This window comes from Diospyros lotus, chromosome 10 (assembly GCF_014633365.1).
Source record: "Diospyros lotus cultivar Yz01 chromosome 10, ASM1463336v1, whole genome shotgun sequence".
Classification (NCBI taxonomy): domain Eukaryota; kingdom Viridiplantae; phylum Streptophyta; class Magnoliopsida; order Ericales; family Ebenaceae; genus Diospyros; species Diospyros lotus.
The window spans coordinates 24,152,750-24,180,465 of record NC_068347.1 but is presented as its reverse complement, the minus strand read 5'-3'; the positions used below and the strand labels follow the sequence as shown (position 1 = coordinate 24,180,465).

Here is a 27,716-nt window from a genome sequence, read left to right as displayed (position 1 = left end):
CGAGTTCTTTTTGGATTAGTTCGGACTGATTAGAACAAATAGATGTAACAAATATATGGAATCGGGTGCTATATTAATATAGAGAATCAACGTGTCCATACATAAAGACAATATATAATATAATTTTATATGTTTTTTTATATGCTATAATAAGACTAATAGATAATATGATATAAAGAAAAAATATATGAATCTTTTTACACTTCTTTTTACCATATTGAATATTACTAATTTTAATTTGCTCGTTTTATTTAAGAGAAATTTGAATATTTTTGAATTTATTTCATTAATGATTGATAATAACTTAGAATTTAAGTTTTATTCAAATTAATTAATCATTTTGATTAACTATTTTTACATTAATGATGAATAGACAAATAGTAATAACTAAAATGAATAGTGCAATAACAATAAATGTAAGAATATTTACTTCTATAATTTTATCGTTTTTTTTTTTATGACTCATGTAACATCCCATTCAAGCGATAGGAAGGACCGGAACAACTTACCCTGATGGGCCTACATGAACTTTCCAGGGGGTCTCCCATCCTTGAACTGCTCCTAGCTCAAGCACGCTTAACCCCAGAGTTCCTTGCCTACATTCAGCCCAAAAGGTATCCAGCTGGTGTTGTTTCCTTTCTTACACTATCCTCGATATATACTAACTTCTCTGAGCTCTCGGGGTATTATATTCTTCCCCCCTTGAGCACATGACGTTCTCGTCATGCGACCTTACAACTGGTTCCAGACCTTCTCCCCTTGGGGGCTACCATCCTAGAAGCCTGCCAGAAGCCGCTCCTTGTACAGGCCCTCGAGCCCCAGCGCCACTCTCCATCCTCATCGGACCGCCTTCACCAAAGGTCGGCTCTGATACCACTTGTAACATCCCGCATCGAGCGATAGGAAGGACCGGAACAACTTACCCTGATGGGTCTACACGAACTTCCCAGGGGGGTCACCCATCCCTGGATTACCCCAGGTTAAGCACGCTTAACTTGGGAGTTCTTTGCCAACATTCAGCCCAAAAGGTATTCAGCTGGTGTTGTTTCATTTCTTACACTATCCTCGATATATACTAACTTCTCTGGGCTCTCGGGATATTACAACTCAAGTGTTCAGGCTTTGCTTGTCTAGTTTTGGAGGAGATCGACCTTTCCTCTTAATTCGATATTTGGGTAAATTAGATGCGATCGCAAGTTTATGCACTCTCAAGCGATCAATCCCTACCAAATAAGATATTTATACCTTTATTAAAAGTTAATCCATTTTCACTTCCAAAAAAAATTGAGAGATTTACCATTTACGTCTGGAAGAATTTTATTATTTTTTTATTTCATCGTAACTTAGGTTGAATTCCCAAATAAGGCTGAATATATTTTGTTTTAGAAAATAAAAGTTAACCCTATTAATAATATTTTAATTAACAACTTTTTATTTAAATTTAAAATAGTTTTATCACTACAACAAATCCTATTTTTATTTGAATTTGTTTAGAAAATAAAAAAGTAGCAACAACGACCAATCCTCACTCGATAAAACATTATTTTTAATATTTTATTCTTTATTTGCACGTGTGTAGCATGGATTATGCCTTTAGTATTTAAAATGTAATAACTCATACAATTAGCATTAATTTTTATTTGGGTAAATTAACAATACACTATTTAAATTTTAAATATTTTGCTTAGACACTTGTTAAACTTTAAAATTTGTCCAATAAACTCTTAAATTTTTCAAAATTAACCACAATACCATTTCCATCACTAAAGTCATTAAGTAAATTAATCGTATATTTCATCAACTTTGTATCTTTGGCTCGGACAACCTCTTTTACTAATATTTTTCATCAATTTAGTCCTTAAACTTTTTTGATATGGCTGATACGTCTCTTATATAAAAAATAATATTAATTAAATTAAATTATCCATAATATCTATTTAATTAAGTCAAATTTAAATAAAATTAAAAAATACCAGCTATGATTAATTGGAATCTATATTCAATACATGGTTTTCTTTTATTTTCTCTCTCTTTAGGTTCAATGAAACCATTTCATTAGCTCAATATGACAATTAGTCCATTTTATTTTATATTAAATTCAACTTAATTAAATTGATATACGAGATGATTTTAATTTTAAATTAGTGTACCTAACTTAATTTCTTACATATGTTTAGGGTTTTTGGGGGTGTTATGATATTTTTTAAAAAGTTTAGGGACTAATTTGGTGAGAAATACAAGTTTAATGAAATGGGCTAAAGATCCAAAGTTCAAGGGTGTCATAACCAATTTAAAAAAAAAAAATATAGCAAATTTTTAAGTTTAGAGAGTATTTGAATAAAATAACTAAAATTTAAGGAATGAGTGATTAATTTATCTTTTTTCTAATTTTTTGAATACTAAAAAAAGTATATAAATTTTATCAAATACCACACATTGTAAATTTATTAATTTTTTATACTTGATAAAATGATCATTGATATAAATTACGTGAATTATAAATAACAAAAATAACGACCGTTGACAGGTTAGTTAACAAATTACGTCAATAATTAATAATTGAATATAGTCGTTATAATTTATAATTAAAATATAAAAATTTAATTTATGAAACGAATACAACCGACATAACTAACATTCGAAACATACAAGTTAACTAATAAAGTATTTTTTATTTATCAAAATAACCATAAGGACAACACGATCAAAATTAAATGAAGTATAACAAGAAAAATAATGCTAATATCAACCGAGTTAAATAGCTAATATTGTTTAACAATTTACAAATATATATAGCCGTTATACCTTGTGGTTAAATTCGTCAACCTACAAAATTATGTTAATTTAATTTTAATTGATTTACAAGTGTATATATATAGATTAGTTAGATAAATATTTAGTCATGGAAGGGCACATTGGAAGTAGGACGGGAAGAATGGGAGGGGAGTTGCACGGAGGGAGCGTGCACCCGCGGTTATTATAAAAGTAAAATAGAATGGAAATATAAAAGGAAGAGGGCGTGTCTCTCTCTTTCTCTCTCTCTCTCTAAAATACAATCTCTCTCGCTATATCGACCTGCTCTGTTTTTGCCCAACCCAAGCCCTCTTTGCCTTCTCTCTCTCTCTCTTTCTCTCTCTCTCTCCACCATATAATCACTTACGCCACGAACTCAAAACCAAAGCTCTTTGCTCAGTTCAATTAACCCGCCAAAAGGTTTATATTTTAACGGATTAAAATTTCGTATTTTCAAAAATCTCTTTTAAACGCGTCTCCATAGCCTCCTCCTCTCTCCGCTTTCTAGGGTTTCTCTCGCTCCCCCATGGCGTCTCTCACCTCTTCTCTCTTCTGTGCAGGTTTCGGACGGGAAGCTTCGCGACGCCGCCGCGTTTATGGAATGAGAGATGGATTCGGGGGATGGTAATGGACCTGTGGATGTGTCGGGGCCGAGATCGGAGGGTTTGGTGCCTCCGGTAGGGGAGAAGAGGCCGGCCGAGGACGGGGGATTGGGGGCGCCGGAGGGGAAGAAGGCGAGGACCGGCGGTGGATTGGTCGGGAATATGAGGCAGGTGGCGGAGAGGGTGCTCGTGTTGGCGGCGATGGGGATGATGAGGGCCGGGAGGAGTCCGACCGCGGCGGAGAACGAGATGATGGCGGAGGCGAGGGGGAAGTTGGCTGAAGTTTGTGAAAGGTTTGCTCCGAAGGATCTTTTCCCGACGGATGCGTGTGGGACGGTAATTGAAGATCTTGGCCTTAGCAAGCCGAGGGAGCAGAGGCTAGGGTTCCGACCTCCCAAGATGTCTATTGCTGAGAAGTTGTTGTTCACCAAGCGAAAGGTAAGTTTATTGGCTAATTCATGTATTATTTATGTTTTACCAGTGAGAGTTATGGTCATTAATGAAGCGGGAGACCTGAAATGTTAGGAGCTGCTGTCAGTTAATTGTTTTTATTCGTTGATTTTTAGCTACTCTAACAAGCCTAATCTTCACAATGAAATTATTTGGTCGAATTTAGAGTTGTGTCTGCAGTGGGAAAGATTCATTTGGGTTACTATTTTATTTATACTGGGATAGATTGATTTGGAATAATTGATGAACTTTGTTCGAGCTGTGGTTTAAATTAGTTATTGTAAAAGATTATTTCTGTAGATTGCTGGAACTGTGCAAGTTTTCCAAGGTGATTATTGAGGTTATCTGATAATCATGTATAAGGTGGGTGTAATTTGTTGCTTGACTGTGTCAAGCATAAATTTCCTATAAATTTTTAGGTCCAAGCAACTGGAGTTAAGCCAATCCATATTGGAAGACAGGAGTTTTGAGAAGCTTGTACAATCATAACCAACTACGATCATGACCTTTTTGGAAGTCTTCTTCTTTCGTTGTAAAGAACACCACAAAATGAGCAAACAAAAAGGCTTTTTTTTAATAATTAATTTATTTTTTATGAGTGCCAAAATTTATGGTCTCCCCAGATCAGTTGTAGGATGATCATAAGGAATGCCCAAACATCCTCTCATGCAGAGATCTGGAAAATTTTCTTGTAGTGGTCCATGCAAAATTAGCTGTTATGTGAATCTCAACCAAGTTTCACTATCATCATCAATGAAATAAAATCTTAATACTCAATTGATCCTCATGTGATTTCCCCTCCAGAGTTTAATGCTATAGGTTGATAGGAGTTAAGATGGCCCTGATATTTTACTTACCCCTGGGGCCAATTGTAAACAAGTACTGTATCCTAACTAACAAAGCAATGAAATTCATTGCCGAGGCCACCCCATTAAATGATTCCAATGCAATTTCTTTCAACCTATCAACCAATGAATTGGGAATGGCTGAAGAAACACGGCATAGGTACAGAGACTCAATGAAGTAAATTTAATGAGAGCGGGCCTCCTATCTTTAGGTAAGTATTTATCTTCGACAAAGTCTTAACTTCTTTTTAGATCGCTCAACTAATCCATCCATGATAGCTTTAGCTTTAAAGAGAGGAATTGAAAGAAAGCTCTAAGAGCATAGTCAGCAAGATACCAATCTTGCACTGAAAATGTGGTCCGTAAAATCCACATGTGTGATCTTACTTTTAGCCAAATTCATCCTTAGACCTAACACCACTTCAAAGCTTAGAAGTTGTTTGGAAGGTCTTAGCTCTTGTATTTGAGGACCGGAAAACCAATGGTGTCACCTACAAAATCAAATAAGAGACCCTAATGCTTATGGCCTGATTAGCAATCTCAAAACTTCTAATCAAACTCAACTCTGTAGCCTATACAATGAAAGCTATAACATTTACATAACAAAAGAAAGGGTGGAAAAGGGATTTTTCTGCCTAAATTTTGGAATTAAGATCCCTTTGAAACACCATAAGTGTAACCAAAGATCTGACATGGAGATGAAGCTTGTTATCCAAGTTTGCTATTCCAATTCAAACCGAATTCTTTCAAGCATATAAGGCAGAATGACCCAATAAGTTTGATCACATGCCTTCTTGACATTATACTTGCTTAATTGGACGTGGATAGCTGTTTGCTAGAATTTCGGATGCGAACTCGAATGCTGGATGGTCGGAATGGTGCTTATAGGACTTTTTTCTGATTTGATGACAGCTATAATGGTTACTGTTTTATTGATCAGGGTAAAGCTTTATACCCTCATAGTTGTTCTACATGTATTTATTGGAGCCAATTTTGATGGATGCTAATGCCACTGTTCTTTTTACTGATGTCTATCAATGTTTCATTCCTCCCTTTCAGATGGAAAAATCTGAAGAATTGTCTTCTCGTGCTGCTACAAATTCATCTCAGTCATTGCAAACGAACTTGGGTGCAGCAGCTGAAAGCCGTGGGGCATCACACATGACCAGAATGTTTCCATCAGATAAGTCAAGTCATCCACCTGTTTCTTCGGGAGGTTTTCAGCCTGCTTCACCTTTTGCTCGTGGTTCTGTTGCAAATTCTACCCCTTTGCCATATCAGTTACCCGCAACTGGAGTCAGAACATCCTTGGCTTCCAGTGCATCACCATCCAGTCTTATAGGAAAGGATTCCTCATCCTCATCAATGCCTAGGGTTGACAGACCACAGCTCAGATTGGATCCAAGATTAAATGGTTCATCTTATACATCGCAAAATCAAGGTAATTATTTTATTTGCTTTCAAAAACATCAAAGAACTATTGGAGACTCTTTGAAAGTCAAGGGCAGTTTATCTGGAAATAGTTGTACGCATTGAGTGTGAAAATTTTGTCCTCCTTCTCGGGTATCCTGTGTAATCCATGTGTCCTCTCTGTTTTTGCAGTTAATTCTTCTGGAGATCAGACACAGCTAAAAACTCCAGTTTGGTCTCACCAATCCCAGTCTATGACATCAGGTAAAACTGGATCAGATAATAAGCTGGTTCAGCATCCTGCAGGTAAGATGGAGGGGACCGCTGATATGACTTCAACAAGAGTGGCTCCTCAAGCTGCAACTTCTAAGCCACTGATCCCCCAGACCACATCTGGACTTCCGTCGACTGTGCACATGCAAGGCATGAACTTTGTTCAGGCTCCTCTGCTTACCAATGTCCACCATGAAATTGGTAAAATTGTCCAGAAGTTATTACAACCACAGCTTCCGCAGCACCCGACATGGATTCCCCCTTCAAGAGATTACATGAACAAGCTTCTGACTTGTCAGGTGTGCAAACTTGGCGTTAATGAGGTGGATAATGTACTCATTTGTGATAATTGTGATAAGGGGTATCACCTAAAATGTCTCCAGTCTCACAATCCTAAAGGAGTTCCTAAAGGTGAGTGGCACTGTTTCAAGTGTGTGTCATTAAGCAACGGGAAACCTTTACCTCCTAAATATGGCCGTGTCACAAGGAATATAAGTGGACCAAAATTGCCATCCAATACTGCAGCAGTTCATCCATCACCAGGAAAGGTGGCACCATCAGGGGAAAAGGGAAATCAGCAGAAAATAACAGCAAATGGAAACTCTGGCTTACTGAGAACTCCTGTTGTTGGCATGGGCAGTAATCATTTTCATTCAGCATCTGATTCAAATAAGCCAAATGTAAGAGAAATGCAAGAGAATGGTGTTTTATCAAGTGCAGAAAAAGTGGATGATAAACACTATTTTGGAACATATCCCAGCAACATAATTAGTTCCACTGGGGTCGCTTTCATTTCTTCTGATGTTGTTTCATCGATTGATAGATCATATGAGGTGAACTTGGCTCCTGAATTAAAAAGACTGTCTCCTGCAAAACCATCTGAGATAGGTCACTTGCAAGCTTCTAGCAACACCCAAAATAATGACCAAGAAAAGCTTCCAAGCAGTTCTGGGGCCCCTTCAATGCAATGCCATGAGGACAATCTTACTGTTACAAATTCAGAGAAATCTCAGATCAGAAAAACTTCTAATGGCATTCTAGAGGATGATGTTAAACAAGATGGGCAAGTTTTACAAGCTGCACCTGTTAAAATTTCTGGAACCAGCAATCCAGCTAGTGAGTGTAGTGGGGCTTTAGTGGATGTCTTAAATGATGTCGACTGGATTGGTGACGTACTTCAAGTTGTGGATGAAAGGACATATTATCGATCTTCTTGTGTCAATGGAGTTGTGTATACAGTGCAGGATCATGCTCTTTTTTGCTCTAACAATGGCAAACTGATACCTTATAAGGTTCAGGTAAGCAAGTTTTTGCACATTCCAAGGAAATTGTCAAGTTGTCAATTACATTTGTAAAAATATGCTCTCGACATCTTCAACAAGTCTTTTGTCTCTGATCCTTAATTACTACCTGCAGCAAGGGTGTGAGTCTTGTTCAGGTTTAACCGTTTAAGTTCATAATGAATTGAATTGTAAGAGTTGTAACAGCCCTTCAAGTGTGCTGGAACCCTGTTAACCAGCATACGCCTGTTGATACTCTTCGGACTTCTAGCCTAATATAAACTGTTCAATGAGCCTAGCTGACTATTTCCTTTCTTACCCTCAGGGGGCATCCAACTCTTGTTAAGCTGTTGCCTTTGCACCTCTTAAGGCCCAGATTGCGTAAATATTCCTTAGCTGATCCTAGGGGTTAAAGATTTTTTTTTTTTTTGGAGGTGTTGTAAGTTTGAATTTTCCAATGCAGGCCATGTGGGAGGATAACAAAACTAGATCAAAGTGGTGCCTTGTTAACAGATGCTATTTCCCTGATGACTTGCCAGAGGCTGTTGGTCGGCCTTGTTCCCCTGAAAGCAATGAGGTAGTTGGTTGTATGCCTTATATACTTTCCTTCCTGTTTATATGTAATTTTACAAACTTGGTTTCAAATATTTGGTCTACTTTTAATTAGGGATGCCTGTGTGGTTAGCTCCCTTCCTGGATATGGCAGCAAATCTTCTAAGTTAGGTTATAATAAGAACAAATGACAATGGTCAACAATAAAAGTTTTTGCTGCTTCATCGTATAAAAACTTTTTAAGTTGGCATTGCCAATTATTGTTTTCCTGGGCCCAGATCTGTTACAGATTTAGCTTCTACTGAAGTAGTCATTTGAGTCAGAATGTTGGCATATGTTTACTTCACTGGTGATTTCATGAATAACTGCTCTTGGGTCTTGTCTCCTTTTCATTGAGGCTTTGATCTATGAAGGGAAGTATTAGGATCTCATCCCTCTCTGAACTCTTTGTTATTTCTTCATTGTAGGTCTATGAGTCTACTCATGGTAGCACCAAAATGGTTGGCTTGATTCAAGGGCCATGTATAGTTCTTCCTCCAGGCAAGTTCATTGAAGAAAGTGAGAGGAGATCTCGCCTGGGGGCTGTGGCAACTGGTGGATTATGGCCACTTTTCCTATGCAAGTGGGTGTTCTTGTTTCCGACACCATTTGTTTTATATCTGTTATTGCCTACAAAATTGCTTTTCTATGCAAGTTAAATGGTTTGAGAAAATTGTTGTTGTGTATGGCCATGGCTGTGTGTGGGGTTATTGCCTATTTTTTTATATATCCTTGTGCATTTTTTTTTATGCTATCTTGATTGTTGATCATGAACTATCATAATTGCTGACTGTGGTCTTGATATATTTAGGATTTTTAAGCTTCTGATGCTAGTATCAATTTCAAAGACAAGAATTCATATTGAAGCAATTATTTCATAAGATTCAGCTGCATTTATGAGAAGATTTGTGATAGAAGATTTTTTTAACCAATGCATGATTTTGGGCCTTTTTTATGCTTGGCAATTTTGTGTTTGTGATCTCGTGGTGGTTTGGAAGGTTGCTAGAATGGGAAATTGGAAGAGAAGCCATGGATTTTGGTGTCTCATGAGTTGATGCATTCTAATTGGGGAGAATGCAACAAAAGAATTTTGGAGGGATTTGTTGACTAGAATGGCCTGTTGCATATATATAGTTGGAGTTATTTTCCTTTTCTTGATGTTCTTCTCCTCCCTTTCTTGATGTTCTTCTTTCTCTACTTCACATAGTTATCAATACTGTTTCATAGTGGCCGGTACTTGTCATGACCCAAGCAATAATAGAAGGGTATTATTGTAATAGGATTGTAATGGGTTGTTAGGATATTTTTACAAGTTGTTAGAAGCACATGAGTGCTGTTAGGAGGTTGTTAGAAATTAGTTAACTAGATACTATGCCTATATAAAGGTCCCGTTGTAAGAGGAGAAGATATGCATGAATTGATTAATGAAATTCTGATTCTCTCTACAATTCTCTCCTTTTGGTTTCTCTCTATTATTTCTCCCCCTTTTCCTCTTAATATCTCTCCCTTTTTCTACTGATTTCCCCATTCCTTTAATTCTGATTTCTTCTCCAATTCCTCTTATAACCTATCACAAACCCTAGGTTCGTGACAAATGGTATCAGAGACAATGATTCTTGGCTGTGGTTCCGTTTCGTTTGAAGGTAGCGATTTCAGTGGGTTTCTCACGGCCGAGTGAGCTGCGACTCTGATCGGAAGTTCTGATCCCAACTGGTGAAGCAAACCGGTGGCAATCAAGCACTGCCACCTTGATCGGAAGCTCCGACCCATACTAGTGAAACAAACTGGTGGCCTTAGAGAACGACTCACCCTGATCGGAAGAAGGTTCTGACTCGTTCTAGAGAGGCGACACTGAGGCTGAAAGAAGAAGATGCGGTTCTCTCAATTCTGATTAGAGCGAGGCACGAAGTTAGGCCAGGAGGTTGGTCGAACAACAATTTAGACAAAGAAGATTGTTGAATCCGCAACCATCGTGAGCAGAGCCGATTCTAGTGAGCGATAGCAGAGACGGTGGTGTTGCTTGGTGATTGGGTGGTAGCTGCATGGCTATGGTTTCAACTCAAGTTGAAGGTAGGGAAATTCGACTCAGTGATTGGGTCCATATTGAGAAAACTTGAAGGCGACTTGGCTGGGCGGTGTTCCAGTGACTCTGGAGATCTGGAAGGTGGTTAGGCGTTGGAAGGTGTTAATCTCCAAGCAAGCGAGCCCCCTCAGTTCAAACTTGGAAGGCGCAACAGGTGAGTGACCATCGACCAATAATTTCGGTAATTATTATTTGGAATCGAAGGGAGAAGCAGGATCTGGTGGTTTCCGAGGCTGATGTGAGGCGATTGTTGCTTGTGAATCTGGGCCCTCTTATTCGAATCTTGAGAGGGAAGCAGGTGGTATTTTTGAAGCTGGAATTCGGCTGTCGAAATAGATAGCAGCAATATCTAAGAGGCTGTTTCTCTGCGTTGGGCAATTTCCGGCGAGCCAGAGTAGCGTCGATTGAACAAGGAGGCGAAGCTGAGCAAGCATTTCGACTCAGGAATTGAATTCGACGCTGGTCAAGAGAGTTCCGATAGTGAACCCGAGTAGATTTTGAAGGCAAAATCTACTTCAGCCACGATTCTAGTAAGTTAGTAGCCGATCAAGGTTCAAGTATTGATAGGTGATTGTTGTGAAATTCAGAAGTGTATCCGACTTGTGGAGACGAATAGGTTGGCATCTCCGACACGATTCCAACAAGTATAGAGACTACTTGCAGTAGGCGAGTCAGGAGAATTGGTAGCTCTAGGCGACTCTAGAACTTGCAATTAATTGCCGCCTCTTGGATCAGCTTCAAAGGCGACTGTTGTGAGGTACATGTTGAAGAGAAGTGAGGGATTTAGGATGTACAAAGCATCTGTTTATTGGCCTTCGAGTTGTCCTGCTCGTGAGAAGTTTGCTAGGGGCAGTAGTGCAAGCACGAGGACATTGGAGTCTCAGTCGCAATAGAAGGGTGCTACATTTTTAGGGGGACAACCTGATCGTGAGGCCATTGAGAGCAGTGCATACATGGAGCATATGAGTCCTAAATTGTAGCAAATGAATGCTTCATTTTCAGCTGGAATGGAGCCTCAATGGCAACCAAAGAAGGCTGCATTTTCAGTTGACAGCAACAAGGGAACAAGCAGTGGGATTCATGAAGAGTGCGAGGAATTTGGTCGTATGTTCCGCGAGAAGCTAAGGGAGTTTGCAATGATACTAATCAAGAAGTATCATTGCAACTTGTTAACCTTAGGACTCTTAGATTATACCCTTAGGCAAGAAAACCCTTACATAAACCCTCTCAAACACTCTCAGATGCAGTGTAAATATAAGAACAGAAAAATGAACAACAGAAAAAGAAATTAACAGAATTTAAAAGATTAAACCAAACAGCATTAGGCGCAGATTTATCTTGGTTCGGAATGCTTTTGGCAATCCTACATCCAACCTTCAAACACCTACCAAGAGAAGCCTTTTATTAGGATGAAACTGATCGGTACAAAGCCTAAGCCCTCTCTCAATCCTATCGCTCAAGTACAACCTTTGTTCACTTCAAGAAAACTCAAGAACACAATACACATGCCTCACTTTCTCTAGAACAAAGAATACTCACAATAGTAACCGAGAACTTGACAAGAGAGAAGAGAGATTAGACTGTCGTCTTGCCCTCTTATTTATAGAGGAGACGGAACCCCCATATAACTAATAACTATAGGGAATTACAGTTAAACCCCTAAAGTTTACATTAATTACACTTTGGCCTAAAAAACCCTAACTGTTTAATAACTTCCAGCCAATAATCTTCAATACTTTACTAATCTTCTACCGCACAAACTCTAGGCAAACTTGAACAAATCTCCACCATTTGCCTTGAGTTCTTCACCCGATAGCCAAAAAACCTGCTCTCCACATGAGTGATGGACACAAACCTGATCAAATCAAACACAAACACATCAAAGAAAACAAATCAATGCTGTAAGGACCACCATTTGGATAAAATTCTAGCTGCAATAACTAAACCTGCAACTCTCATTAGATATTTTCCTCTTCAAGGGATTTCCTAACGAATAACTTTTCCTAACATCAATATGATTGATAAACTCCATGGAGGGACTAAAGACTAAGCCAAATGGACTGCCCATTGGCTGTTTCAACTCCTTCTGCCTAGACTATATTTTAGGGTTCCTACTGCATACAAAATGCAACATATACACCCTAAATGCATAATTTCCAACTAGGCACACTCCATCATAAACCAAATCATATATGATGATACTCATTAATCCCAAAGAGTCCAAACTTTTACACAGCATATCAACACCAATACCAGTGAACCTCTCCCGGAATTGAACTTAACATTGCTAGACTTACTCCTAGCTCCCAAAACCGGTCTATTAGGCTTTACCACTGTCTTCTCTTCTTATGTTTGCTTCAAAAAACTCAAAACACTGCTCGACCTCTATTTCCAGCTTAACAAAGGTATGCTTAAGATTTGGGTATTCCTAGGCCACCACGAGCTATCCTATTCCTATTCCAACCTCTATGCCTTATCTTTCCAGCTTCTCCTCCTTCCAACAATCTCAAACACTGAACTACAACCATAGCTACGCCTTGAGATTCCCATTGGATAACTATCATTTAAGCTGCCTTACTTTTCATAGGCATACCATTGAAATTGACACAGCTACCTCATGCACTCAATTTACCCCTTGGACTATCACAATCTTATATCTTACCTAGGGAATTATAATCACACCTAGAGAGACCTTCTAAGTAACTAATCCTTGCTTACCTTTCCCTCTAGCCTATTATCCCTTGCTACACTATAAGATTACTTTTCCCTTAGTTTCCTCATGGATAATTAGCTGTTTGCGATACCTATAGAGCACTCTACCCATTTAATCTAAGGGGTCTTCCACCTAAGTCCAACATTCTCCCCAAATTTACATGGCTCCATGCCATTCATTTGGACTTGAGTGCGGCCCTCTTTTTATACAAAGGGCTCTATATCCCAGCCCATCCTTAGCACTCAAACCTGAGCCTAAGCATCTTATAAACCCAAATTTTCATACCTCACTGGAACCTAACTTAAGACCTATCACTACCCATCCTAGGCAACACTCTAAACCTACTATTCCCTTGCTCATTTCCTACAAGATGATTCTCCTTCCTTTTCCTTACTTAATCTGGACTTTTGATCAATAATGGCTACACCATACAAGGACACACTTGCACACACCATTTCTCCTCACTGTTCACAAGGACCCTCACTGCAAGAGACAAAGCTATCTTAAACACTAGCTTCCTCCCTCTCACAATCTATCCCAAGCTTACACAATGAATATGACCAAAACATTTTCCAGATTTCCCTATTGCTATACCCTGGTTCATAGGATAGTTTCGGACTTCCCAAAGGATTCTCCTTGCTGGCCAGCATTCCAAATTCCATCCCTTGGTCTTGGAATCAACTAATTCCATGTCCTATTATTAGAGTTTGCCCTCATAGGTAAGAACCCTAGATTTTGAAAGACCTAGGCATACCTATTCCACAACTCTACTACTCCTAACATTTCACACCAGAAGCAATTTCCAAGCAAGCTTCCTAAATTCCAGCAAGCTCATATACACTTGGGAATTCCCTAGGGACACACCATCACCACTAGGTTCACCTCACCTAGCTCCACCATGAGACAAGGCCTAGATAGGTTCCCAAAACATCCTAGAAACTGATTTCTAATGGGATTTACTGATTTTGGAGACTTCTACATCTGGAGACCTAGTCAAAACTACATGGGCTTTATTCCCATAAACCTGCAAATTTTCCCCTCCCCTAATATCCCTAGCCTTAGATACCTTTCCTAGTCCTTGCTCACCGTTGTGAGCCTTCCTCAACAAATGACACAGCCTAACCTTATCATAGGCTATCCTTTAGTGGCTACAGCTTATCCACATATAAATGCAAGCATGCACCACATAACCTCCATTCTTGAGGGTTGCTACCATCTCTCTAAGAGATCCTTGCAACTTCTTAGGACTCCAATTCTCACTATCTAATTATTCCTAAGGACATTAGGCTTTCTATTAAAACAGGGACATATTTTACAGCTTCTAATATTTTGGAACAGCTCCACCATGCTTCCTATTCTCACATCTCCAATTATCTTGGCCTTAGTTTGATGCCTAGACAAACCATTTCCCCCTCCTACCATGTCTCTATGGGTAAATACTCATTTCCTATGAGAAGTACATCCTAACCCTAGGACCTATGCTAATTTTACTACATACCTATAAAAATTATAGGACATCCGCACTCTCATAGCCAAAATCACACATGATGCTAGAGCATTCGGGGCTGGTTTTCTCTTGGGATTCCTTTTTCTTGTTTGGGCAATTCCTCTTAATATGGCCCTCTTCATGACACAAGAAACACCTAACAGATCTCCTACTATTTTTAGACTTAGATCTTCCCCTACCCCTATTTCTTTGATCCCCCTTTTCTGGCGTAGACCCAGTTGCTAGGGCATCTCCTGGAGAACTATTTACCTCTACTTTTTGTTGCAGTTCCTTGGAGTTTAAAGCTCCAATTACATCATCTAATGAAAGGTTTTCCCTGCCATGCTTTAGTATGTCAACAAAAGTCTCATAGGTCTTAGGCAAAGAATGCAAGAGGACGAGGGCCTTATCATCATACTTGATATCTATGTTCTCTAGGTCCAAACACAGCTTTTGTAAAATCATCAATATGGTCATGCAATTGCTGGCCTTCTCCCATTCTAAATGAGAAGAAACAGGTTTTCAAGAACAACCGAGTAGAAAGGGTCTGGGTTAGATATAGTCTCTAACCTATTCCATAGGGATAGGGCGGTGGTCATCTTGGATACTTCTCTTAAAACCTTATCACCAAGGCTAAGAATCAACGTATTATAGGCCTTCTCATCAATTTCCTCTTTCTGTTTTAACCTTTCTTGTTTCTGTTCTGCCGAGAGGGTTTCAGGTAATTTTCCTTCCTCTTCTAAGGCTGATTTCAATCCTAAGTTCCCTAGTAAAGCTTTCATTTTAATCCTCCAAAGGCCAAAATCATTATGGCCAGTGAATTTCTCTACATCATATCTTGTTGCAGCCATGGCCGAAGACAGTAGGTAGATTAAATCAATAAGAAATATAAAGAAACCTTGCAAGAAAGCAGTTCTTGATCCTAGGGGAGGCTCTAATACCAAATTGTTAACCTTAGGACTCTTAGATTATACCCTTAGGCGAGAAAACCCTCACATAAACCCTCTCAAACACTCTTGGATGCAGTGTAAATGTAAGAACAAAAAATGAACAACAGAAAAAGAAATTAACAGAATTTAAAAGATCAAACCAAACAACAGTAGGCGTAGATTTATTTTAGTTCAGAATGCCTTTGGCAATCCTACATCTAGCCTTCAAACACCCACCAATAGTAGCCTTTTATTAGGATGAAACTGATCAGTACAAAGCCCAAGCCCTCTCTCAATCCTATTGCTCAAGTACAACCCTTGTTCACTCCAAGAAAACTCAAGAACACAATACACATGCCTCACTTTCTCTAGAACAAAGAATACTCACAATAGTAACCGAGAACTTGACAAGAGAGAAGAGAGATTAGACTGCCGCCTTGCCCTCTTATTTATAGAGGAGGCGGAACCCCCCATATAACTAATAACTATAGGGAAATTACAGTTAGACCCCCAAAGTTTACATTAATTACACTTTGGCCTAAAAAACCCTAACTGTTTAATAACTTCTAGCCAATAATCTTCAATACTATACTGATCTTCTACCACACAAACTCTAGGCAAACTTCAACACAACTTTTCCATTGAATACTTCAATGATTATCACGGAAGTTTTAACAAAGAGGAATTCTTAAAAATGGAGCAGCCGGAGAAGAAGCTGAAAGAAAGAGCAAACAAGGAAGCAAGGAGCATTAATCATTTTATGGAAGAATTGGAGCATGAATTAGAAGTGAAGGAAAAGCGGAACCAGGAGCGTGGTGAACATCGCAGTGAAAATTCTGCCCCATCCAATCGAAATGATGAGCTGCCAGATGATTTTAAACCGGATGGGAAGCGTGGATCAGTTGATAATGGGAGATCTACAAGCTACCAAGCTTAATGTTGGAAATTTGTCTCCTCAGGTGGATGAAAATTCAGTTATTAAACAAGCGATAAATCATGTTGGGACTAAAGAACCATTGGCTGGAACTGAAGAAAACTTGTCAAGGGTAACTAATGATTCTGTAGAAGCAAAGAGAGGTTATAAAGGCAACAGTTTAGGCCAAATTTTGCAAGAGAAAGAAGCTAAAAATTGTGTTGAGAATCAGTCTACAAATCAGATTGATGATGAGAACTGCCATGAAGATGGCCTACTTGTAGCTAAAATATCTTCTAATGTTGTGAAGGTGTGTAGAATTGATCCTAAAATGTGCCACAATGTTGTTGTAAATTTTGAGATTGAGGAGCAACAACAATTGAAGGCTGAAGGACTGCAAGTTTCAGCTGTTGCCTGTAACCAGAAGCAACTAAATTCAATGAAGGTACTAGATGAGAATATATTGATTGGACTTGGCATCATATTGGATCCTCAATCTATGGGTACAAGCTATCTTAATTTGGTAGCTATCACCAACTCACGGGAAATGGTATGCCGCTCCTTGGAGGAAGATGCAGCTTTGATTGCACTGATTATCATTTTTGTTTCAGCTGAAGAGTATCCAAGAACAAAGAAGAAGCAGCCTAGAAAGGGAATGATAAAACATAAAAGAAAGAATAATCCAGCTAGAGAGAGTTGGCATTGGTTGAGGAGCAATGGCTAAATTGTTGTAAGTTTTTGGGGACAAGAACTCTTTCAAGGAGGGGGGAATTGTCATGACCCAAGGAATAATAGAAGGGTATCATTGTAATAGGATTATAATGGGTTGTTAGGATATTTTTACAAGTTGTTAGAAACACAATGAGTGCTGTTAGAAGGTTGTTAGAAATTAGTTAACTAGCTACTATGCCTATATAAAGGCCCAATTGTAAGAGGAGAAGATATGCATGAATTGATTAATGAAATTCTGATTCTCTCTACAATTCTCTCCCTTCTCCCTTTGGTTTCTCCCTACTATTTCTCCCCCCTTTCCTCTTAATATCTCTTCCTTTTTCTACTGATTTCCCCCTTCCTTTAATTCTGATTTCTTCTCCAATTCCTCTCCTAACCTATCACGAACCCTAGGTTCATGACAATACTATTTGGTATGTACCATTTCAAAGGAAATCCAACATAAAATGCTCCACAATTTTGTTCTGGTTAAGTTACCAGCTGTTCTGGCTGGTAACAGCTTGTATTCAAGTGGTACCAGCATACTGCCAGTACGATTTCTACATTTAAAATATTTTAAAGCTTTGTGTCTTGATCTTTGGACTTAGAGGCACTTTAGTGTCAGAACCCTAGTCCTAATTAGGTTTACTTCCTAGATATAATCGAAGAGTAGGAGAAATAGAGATAGAAATGAGGGAGAAACAGATAGAATGGGGAAGAAACATAGAGAGAAATGAAGGAGAAACAGGGAGAATAGTAAGGGAGAATTGCAGAGAAAAGCGAGATCTTTAATTCATAACATCATAATGATACCCGACCATGTGGTTATAGCTTTATATATAAGTTATCTGCAGTAGTTACCACTTCTCCATTACAGGTGATTGCTCCTAAATTATCCTATAACTGACAATAATCTGAGAATAAAGACAATAAACTCTTTTGTAAAATAATACAATTTGCAAAAATTAAAAATAAAAATACTAGCTAAGTCGTGACACTCCCTCCCTTTTAAAAGATTTCTTGTCCCCAAGAAATCTCAGCATCTGGCCTCACTTCTTCATCCAATCCTTGCTTTCATTATTTGATTCATATGCTTCTTAGACTGTAGGGTGCAGAATCCTTGACCTTTATGTAGTAATCACGCCAGCTAGTTTTAGCAGTAAGTGTTCCAGCAATAAGCTTCTCTGCTAAAACCAGCACCAAAAATTGGTCTACACCATTTGAAATAATAGCAAGACTGTCATATTGGTCTACACCATTCCTCCCAAGATTCCATTCCTGGACATTAGCTGGTCCTGTAGACATTGCTTCCTCTGTCAATCCATTGAACAGTTTCTCATTGTTCTCTTGTGACCTCTCTATAGTAAACAACAACAACAACATATCCAACTTTTATCCCACTATGTGGGGTCGGCTACATGAATTCTAGACTTTCATGTATTTCTGTCTTTTGTCATATCCTCATTTAGATCCATATATTTCATATCAAATTTTAATGTCTCTCCCAAAGTCTTCTTGGGTCTACCTCTACCTCTTTTTGTGACTAATTGTTCCATTTCATCAACTCTTCTCACAGGAGCGTCTCTTAGTCTCCTTTTCACATGACCAAACCATCTTAGTCTAGTCTCTCTCATCTTTTCCTCGATTGGCACTACTCCTACCTTATTACGAATAACTTCATTTCTAATTTTATCCTTTCTTGTATGTTCGCACATCCATCTTAACATCCTCATCTCCGCTACACTCGTCTTTTGTTCATGCTGGTATTTGACTGCCCAATATTCTGAGCCATACAGCAAGACTGGTCTTATAGCTGTTCTATAAAATTTTCCATTCAATTTTAATGGGATTTTACCGTCACATAACACCCCCGATGCATTTCTCCATTTTAGCCAACCTGCCTTAATTCTATATGCGACATCCTCATGGATTTCTCCATCTTTTTGAATCACTGATCCCAAATATCGAAAATGGTCTTTTCTTTGTAAGATTTGATCTTCTAATTTTATTATAACATCATCCACTCTTGCATTTTTATTAAATTTGCATTCCATATATTCTGTTTTCTTTCTACTTAATTTAAATCCCTTAGATTCTAAATTGTTTCTCCACAACTCAAGTTTAGTGTTCACTCCTTCTTTTGTTTCATCCACCAACACTATGTCGTTTGCAAATAGCATACACCATGGCACATCTGTCTGAATATCTTTAGTGAGTTCATCCATTACTAGGGCAAATAAGTATGGACTTAGTGCAAAACCTTGATGTAGTCCTATTGTAGTTGTAAATGGTTCAGTATCCCCTCCGCATGTTCTGACCCTTGTCTCTACACCATGATACATGTCCTTAAGGGCTTGTATATAGGCTATTTTGACTTCTTTTTTCTCTAAAACCCTCCATAATACTTCTCTAAGGACCCTATCATAGGCCTTTTCTAGATCTATAAACACCATATGTAGGTCCTTCTGATGATCTCGATACCTTTCCATTAGACGCCTTAGTAAATATATAGCTTTCATTGTTGACCTACCAGGCATGAAACCAAATTGATTTTCTGACACCTGTGTTTCCTTTCTGAGTCTCTGCTCTATTACTCTCTCCCAGAGTTTCATGGTATGACTCATTAACTTAATTCCTCTATAATTTTCACAGTTTTGAACATCTCCTTTGTTCTTGTATATAGGAACCAAAGTACTCTTCCTCCACTCATCTGGCATCTTTTTTGATTTAAGGATGGCGTTAAATAGTTGCGTTAGCCAAGAGATGCCCTCTTCTCCCATGTATTTCCATGCTTCTATTGGTATATTATCTGATCCCACTGCCTTATGATTTTTCATCTTTTTTAATGCTTGACTTATTTCATTTGAACTTATGCGTCGATAGAATGTGTAGCTCACATTCCCTTCGGAGTTACTAAGATGTCCCAACCTAACTCTTGTGTCACCACCATCATTGAATAATTTTGTGAAATACTCCTTCCATCTCTCCTTAATCGCTCCCTCATTTACTAAAACATTTTGATTGTCATCTTTTATGCATTTCACTTGATTTAAATCCCGTGTTTTTCTTTCTCTTGCTTTAGCTAATTTATATATATCCATTTCTCCATCTTTTGTATCAAGTCGTTTATATAGATTCTCATATGCTTTTGACCTTGCTTCACTAACAGCTTTTTTTGCTGCCTTTTTTATTTCTTTATAATTTTTTTGATTTTCTTCATTGTTGTATTGATATACCGCCTTATAGCAAGTTTTCTTATTTTTAATTTTCAATTGTACCTCTTCATTCCACCACCAAGACTCCTTGAGGTTAGGGGCTCTACCATTTGTCTCTCCAAGGATTACCTTTGCCGTGTTTCTCAGAGCATTAGCCATTTCTTTCCACATTTGGTTTGTCTGTCTTTCTCCATTCCATTCCCTTCTACCCCTTAATTTTTCTTTGAAGATTAGTTGTTTCTCCCCTTTTAAATTCCACCACCTGATTCTTGGATTTTGTTTTATGTGATTTTTTCTCTTCCAATTTCTTACTTGGACGTCAAGTATTAGAAGTCTATGTTGAGTAGTCAAACACTCTCCCGGTATCACCTTACAATTCCTACAACATAACCGATCCTCTTGTCTCATGAGGAAGTAATCTATTTGGGTGCTTGAGGTGATATTTTTATAGGTGATTAAGTGTTCGTCCCGTTTTTTGAACCTAGTATTGGTTATAATGAGCCCATATGCCATAGCAAAATTTAGGATAGATTTACCTTCATTATTAATTTCCCCGAATCCATACCCTCCGTGTACCTCTCTATATCCATTTCCGTCTCTATCCACGTGCCCATTTAAGTCACATTCTATAATCACTTTCTCTCCTCTTGGTATCATTTGTATGAGTCCCTCTAGGTCCTCCCTCTATGTGATCTCTCTATAGTAATATCATGATTTATTAGCTATTCTTTGGATTTCTTGGCAACCGCAATAGAATTCTTTCCAACATCATTTGTCTCTTTCTCAATCTCGAGAACTTCTTTGCTAACGTCTTTCAATCCTGATTGATTGTCTGAATCAATTATCTCGTGATTAGAACTTCTGAGATAGTTATCTTGAGCATCTCCTTCCAGAACTTCTATTTTTAAGGAATCATAAATTCCTTAGAAAATAATTCGGCTTGAATACTAACCTGGAACTTCTTTGAAAATTGAATCAAAATCTCGTCCAGCTTTTGGTTGATGTTAGTTACTTCCTTCTCCAGTGACTGCACAGCTTCTTGTTAGATCCGGAAATCTGATAGGGTGCTCTCACCAATTGTGGTGAGAATTTGGGAAGAATTAAGGAGGAATTTAGGAGAAATGTAGGGAGAATTAAAAGAACAGAGAATGAGGGAGAGAAAGATTGAGAGAGAGAGATAGAGAGAAGAGAAAGTTAGGGGGGAAAAGAGATCTCAATTGGGTGTGATTAGTTTGTTTATATACGGATCTAGCAACCCATATGGTGCCAAAGTTTGCCAAAATTCAAGAGAGTACAACAGCCTTAAGCTATCACCTGAGTACAAACAATCACTGCCATAACTGCCCATGTACAATCACTCACTGCTATAACTGTCCATACAAGGTACCACCCCTTATTATCAATAGGTACATGACACTTCTCTAGTGGCAGAATTGATGGCAGTGTTCTCCTGGAAACGACTCAATTCTTCTTGAGTCTGCTGCAAACCCATCTCTAGGGCATCCACTGTAGCCTCCATCTGCTTCGTGCGGGTCCCTTCTGCCATTTCCTCAGCCCAATTCTTTGAAACTTCACTTCTGTAACAGTGACTGTAATTGCTTCCAATAACTCAGTAACTGCCTATGATCTTCTTCCAGAAATCAGCTTGTCCTGCTCACCTTCAAGAGTCTGGTCAGAAACGTCTAGATCTAACCAAGAACCGAACCTAGCTTGGATGCCAATTTGTCAAGACCTTGGTCCTAACTAGGTTTACTCCCAAGATATAATCGAAGAGTAGGAGAAATAGAGATAGAAATGCGAGAGAAACAGATAGAATGGGGAAGAAACAGAGAGAGAAATGAAAGAGAAACATGGAGAATCTGAGAGAATAGTAAGGGAGAATTGCAGAGAAAAGGGAGATCTTTAATTCATAACATAATTATGATACTCGGTCATGTAGTTATAGCTTTATATATAAGCTATCCACAACAATTACCATTTCTCCACTACAGGTAACTGTTTCTAAATTACTCCATAACTGACAATAATCTGAGAATAAAGGCAATAACTAACTCTTTTGCAAAATAATACAATCTGCAAAAATTAAAAATAAAAATACTAGCTAAGTCATGACATTTAGGCTTTTGTTCTAAAAGGGGTGCAATTATTTTGTACGTATTTACATATTACATATTATATGCCCTCACATTGCTTATCTCCATTTGTTGTTCATCTGATTCATCTCCACTTTTGGATTTTAAGAGAGAGAGAGTGAAGGGATAAACCATAGCTTCTGTGCCTTCAGAGAGAATTTAATCAAAGTTAGATTGATAATTTGCTATTATAGAAGTTGGTTTGGTTTGGTTTATTTTGAATTCTTTTCTATATTCTACAACGTATGGAATGAAGAATCCTATTCAAACAAAGTTAGGTTTGAATATAATTCAAAATTCAATAAAATATACAAGAAAGTGAGGTAGGCATGCTTTCTTTTATCTAATTTTCATGGAAAATTATTCTGAATTTTAAGTTTCTTTCCTAGTTTTTTTTTTATTATTATTATTTTAACTAAACTCATGCATTACTTGGGATCCCCATTCTTGGGGATCCATATTGTGCTCCTTGTGATCTTGGGACACAAAAGAACCACAACTTGGAAGGTGCAATCTGGATTGGGTTCGAAGGGGGTAGGGGGGAATCTGGTAACTATGGTCAAAACCGATCCTAGATATTTCTCTCATTCATTCGTTCTTATATATATATATATATATACATATGATCATTCTTCTTATTTAATTTTATTTTTGTTTTGAGAGCAAACGTAGGCAGGTTCTTGGGATTTTTGCCGCATAGTGACAATGACCACTACTTTTTTAAAGATTATAAAGTTTAATCTTGCAAAATTAGCAAAAGAAAAAAGTGGGGCTGAGTGAGTTAGATTGTTTTTAATTAATCTAATAATTTATTTAATATAAATATTTTGTTATAATTAAAATTCTTAATTTTTAAGTGTTTTATTTCTTATATTCCTACTTACTGTATCATATTAATTGCAAATTCAATACCTTATTTGATATATAATTATCATATTACTAATTGTTTACTGTAATGATATATTCGAATTGGTACTCGATATTGTCCGGTATACGTACCATATCGTACCATTTGGTACCTTGTTTGGTATGGTATTGACAACTATGCTACTTCTAATGGATATAGGGTGCTCTTTTAGGCAACCTAAATGAAAGATTCATTGCTGTTAAGAAATTTAAGCGCAGTACTTGTTGATTTTGAGCCATGGTTATTTACATGTGCCATCTATGCACTCATACCTTTCCACCTTTTTAAGCTTGAAATTACAAGTTCTCTTACCTCTAGCCCCTTCTTAAATAAATTGTAGTTAGCATTACTTTATTTTAAGGTTGCTCTAGTGAAAGCTTTAAAGGACTATTCAACATCTCGTGTGTGTGTGTGTGTGTGTGTGTGTAGAGAGAGAGAGAGATTTTTTTTGGAGTTGGGGGGTTGGGGAGAGAGGGTTTTTCTTGACTTCGGCACATCTAGAAACTGTTGTTAATTTGTTGTTCATTTGGGTTGAAAAATTTGTCTTTGTCAGAGTTTCCTTGATTATCTTACTTTTTGTGTTTGTTGTGTGTAAATTTTTGAATTTATTAATGATTACATTTATTCCCTCTCGTGCACAGATGTCCTACCAATCAATAGGGGGCCAAATTGGGCCCATTAGCATAGCATGGTGTCTGGATAAAGCAGTTTAAAATATTACTGACCACCACTCTTGTGATGTTATATTTGACATTGAGTTATGGGACATAATTTGGCATTGCATTGGCTGCCTATCCGTGGACAATCACATTATTCCTGCACATGTGTGGTCTTCATATGGTTCAAGTGTTTGTTCATCTTTTATTTTATTTCATTTCAGTCAAGTGGAGATGAATTGTCTTATTGTGGCTGTTATTTATTGCTCAATCAAAATGTTTTGCAGATGGTTTTATGATGAACCAAAAGGTGTATTCAGAGATGTTTCGATTTAGTTGCAAACTGAGACAAACTTTAGGTAGTCTTGTCAAAGCTTACTTGCAGGAAGCTGATGGATCATCTTTTTAATCAGGTAAATTTTACATGCTAATTTAGTTAATGTGCTTCATTTCTAAGAGTAAGAATATCCTGCCCATTATGTTTTTCTGATGGTGCTAATATTTTGGCCTCAATGTCTGAATGTTAATGATTTTTGTTTCTATTCCAATTAGTCAATATATATTCCTTAGCTATGCTATAGAAGTCCATGGTATACATGGTTCTACCACTTGTCTATGCATCCCAATCCTGTATTTTGTGGATTAGGCTCTTTTTTTGTTTTTTGTTTTAATTGGGGCGGGTAGTTCTGTAATCCCTGTGAGGTTGACATGGTTAGAAGTGTCTTTAGTTATCATCCTCATTATCACAAGTCTTAATCCCACTAGGTGGTTGATTACATGAATTTTGGCTCATATAAAACGACATATCAAGCCTTAATCTTACCATGCGGGGTTGGATACACGAACTCTAACTTGCTAGTTATTTCTATCTATAGTTTTTATGAGACCCTTATACCATATTCAAGAGTCTTCCACCAAGTTTTTCTTGGTCTTCTATCTCTGCCTTTTTGGTTAAAAACTTGTTTCATTCAATTCACTCTTGTTATAGGATCATCTATTTGTCTTCTTCTCACATCATTAAACCATCTTTATTATCCCACACATCTTATGTACTATGATCTTATTATAAACAACTTCATTTCTAATTTTATCTTTTTTTATACGGCCGCACATCTATAGTCATGCCCTCGTATAATCTCAAATAATACTTTGAGATGTTTGTCATGTAATATGTGCAATTATCTCTTTCTTCTGAAAGTGTACCAATTTAACAGTTGAGCATGTGAACGTGATTTCAAGTTAAAGGAAATCACACGTTACTGAATCCTCTCGGCACCCCGTTTTGTTGGATTTGACATTGAATAGAGCCCTTCTTTCCTTCTGAGTCTTGTTGGCTGCATGGTGGGGTCTATGTGGCCCTGCACACTGCATGTGATTCATGTGGTGCTCCGCCCTCCATGTTGTATTGTGGGGTTTATGCGGGCACTACGTGTCCCTTGTGGTTGTGAGATCCACCAGCCACATGTGGAGTTTTTCCTGGCTCATTTGAACAGAGCGGTTTGCATGGGTTCATGGGAATTAGTCGGGTTGAAAGTTCGGATGCCCCATGTTACAAAAAAAAAAAAAAAGAAGAAGAAGAGAAAAGGAAACAAAAGAAAAGAAATAGCATTAGTAACACAAATACTTTATCACCTGGAGACTCATATGAATAGTTGTGTTTCAGAAGTTGCATGTCATTGTAATGCAAGTGGTTTTAACACTTGGTCAGTTTCTATATTTTACCTTTTAGATAGCAGTAACCTGATCCCTTGATGCATCATGTGTATATAGAGTGGATATGCCACCAACAGGTGAATTTGACTTTAAGAGCACAATTGTTGGCTTACAGGGAGGGAGCCCCTGATAAAGAATAGTCTCGCACTTAGAAGGGTAATTAGATTAAAAACTACTTCACTGTAACCTCATAAAATTAAAAAGAGAAAGAGACGGAGATCAAAATGTACCTTATTCATAAATTTTAGTTCTTGGACGTTTTACTATCCGTTTATATTTTATGCGTAGATGCTTTAGTGGCAATCTTGCCTATAGATTACTCGTACAAATGCTACTCTGTCTTGATACTACTGCTGCATTTGGTCTTCCCTTACCTTATGGTCGTTTGAATTGAAATCTTCAGAAGCACCCCCCTTGTTTGGTTACACATGTTCACTGTTTCATTCTCTGAAATTTATTGGTATCTGTTGTAGACTTTGAGCACAAAGATTCAATCCGTCTCTGCAGATGCCTTTCCCGCTGTTGCATGAAATGATATCTGCATGCTTAAACTATTAGTTCTTGTGAAAATCCATCAGCGATCATAACCAAGTATTTTTTTTATTGCGAAACAGGTAGCAATTTTTGAGGGGCCCTTCAGACAATTAGTGGAGCTTCCAGCATCAAATCAGTTTCATGTACAATATGTAGTTGTAGCCCTAGACCTAGCCCTAGCCCTAGTTTGTACCATCTTCCTAGCAACTCAAATTGCAGCGCCCGCCCTTCTTTCGGTTTTTGTAAATCTATTCTGGTGAACGGATTGCATCCTCCATTTTCTTTTTCAGTTGTTGAAAGCTTATACCCCTCTATTAGCTAGCGAAGCATGAATGACATGTTTCCATCTCTCTTTTAACATTGAAATATTTATCCAATACAAGATGCAATTTTCTTTTTAAAGATATTTTGCTTGTGCCTCACTTTGTTGCCCTTGTGGAAGATATAACTAACTTGAAGGGTACAATGTGTTGATGTTGGAGTGGGCCAAACTGCCTCTTTTTTACGGCCCATCTGGTCCGGGTCTTGCCATTGCTGTCTTCTCTTCTCTTTGTACCCTTTTTTGTAGCTAGACAAATACATACAATCTCACCAAGGCACAGGGTCTTCTAGCACAATGCTGGGACGAACATTGTCATCCATTGGTGGCCTCCTGGGCCGTTTCTTCAACACGAAACAAAATATAAAGTAATCCTTCCAACTCCCGTAAGAAGAAGTCTTTAGAAAACTCAGAAAAGTTAATAAAGATTGAATTTGTTAAAAGACTTTTCTAACGACACTAATAACAAGAAGGTCCCGTCCTTCATTACGAGATAATAACCCATCATTGAAGGATGCATTAAAAACTAACAAGTCCCAAATTACTTTAAATCTGTGGCATTGGATAGCTTTGGTTCATGAGTAGAAAGAAAATACTATACATTGATTAGTGTGTAGGAAAATTGAGATTTACGGGGACAAAATGAATAAACTTGTGAAGAACAAATAGCTTTAGAACTCAACCAGCCCACCTTGTCAAAGCGGAATGGCCAATGACGGCCGCCATGGCGGCTGTGGAACTTCATTACTTTCATTCCTGATGAAAAATTAGATTGTTCTCTTTGTATTTTGTTTTTTATTTTTGAGTTTTAAATTTATTTTTAATTTTATATTTTGAGTGTCTATTTTGAAATTATTCTAAAAATACGTTCTTTTTATCCGTAGCGTTTTTCGCGTTTTAAAAATTGAGTGTATTTATAATGAAAACAACTAAAACGATTTTTTATTATTTTGAGTTTTTTTTATAATTTTTTTTATTTTTAAAAATATGAAAATAAATACTTTTTTATTATTTTGAAAAACTAAAAACTAATCCATTATGCACGTGTAAGTTAAAAAATACAACTGTCATTTGAAATTTAGTTTTTTAGATAATATTTATGTAAAGAATAAAGATGAATTTAGGTATAATGTTATATTTAATTTCAAATTGATTTTATAT

General features: G+C 37.6%; 1 protein-coding gene across 1 annotated transcript; it reads left to right on the top strand.

The window, feature by feature from the left end:
- The first annotated feature begins 3,040 nt into the window (after positions 1-3,040).
- LOC127811533 (uncharacterized) lies at positions 3,041-26,640 on the top strand. The gene is made up of 8 exons (XM_052351483.1): positions 3,041-3,213; positions 3,354-3,833; positions 5,750-6,131; positions 6,293-7,671; positions 8,117-8,230; positions 8,673-8,827; positions 24,277-24,402; positions 26,317-26,640. The coding sequence occupies exons 2-7, from the start codon at positions 3,402-3,404 to the stop codon at positions 24,323-24,325; spliced, it is 2,511 nt and encodes an 836-aa protein (XP_052207443.1). The 5' UTR covers positions 3,041-3,213; positions 3,354-3,401; the 3' UTR covers positions 24,326-24,402; positions 26,317-26,640.
- Positions 26,641-27,716: the final 1,076 nt, after the last annotated feature.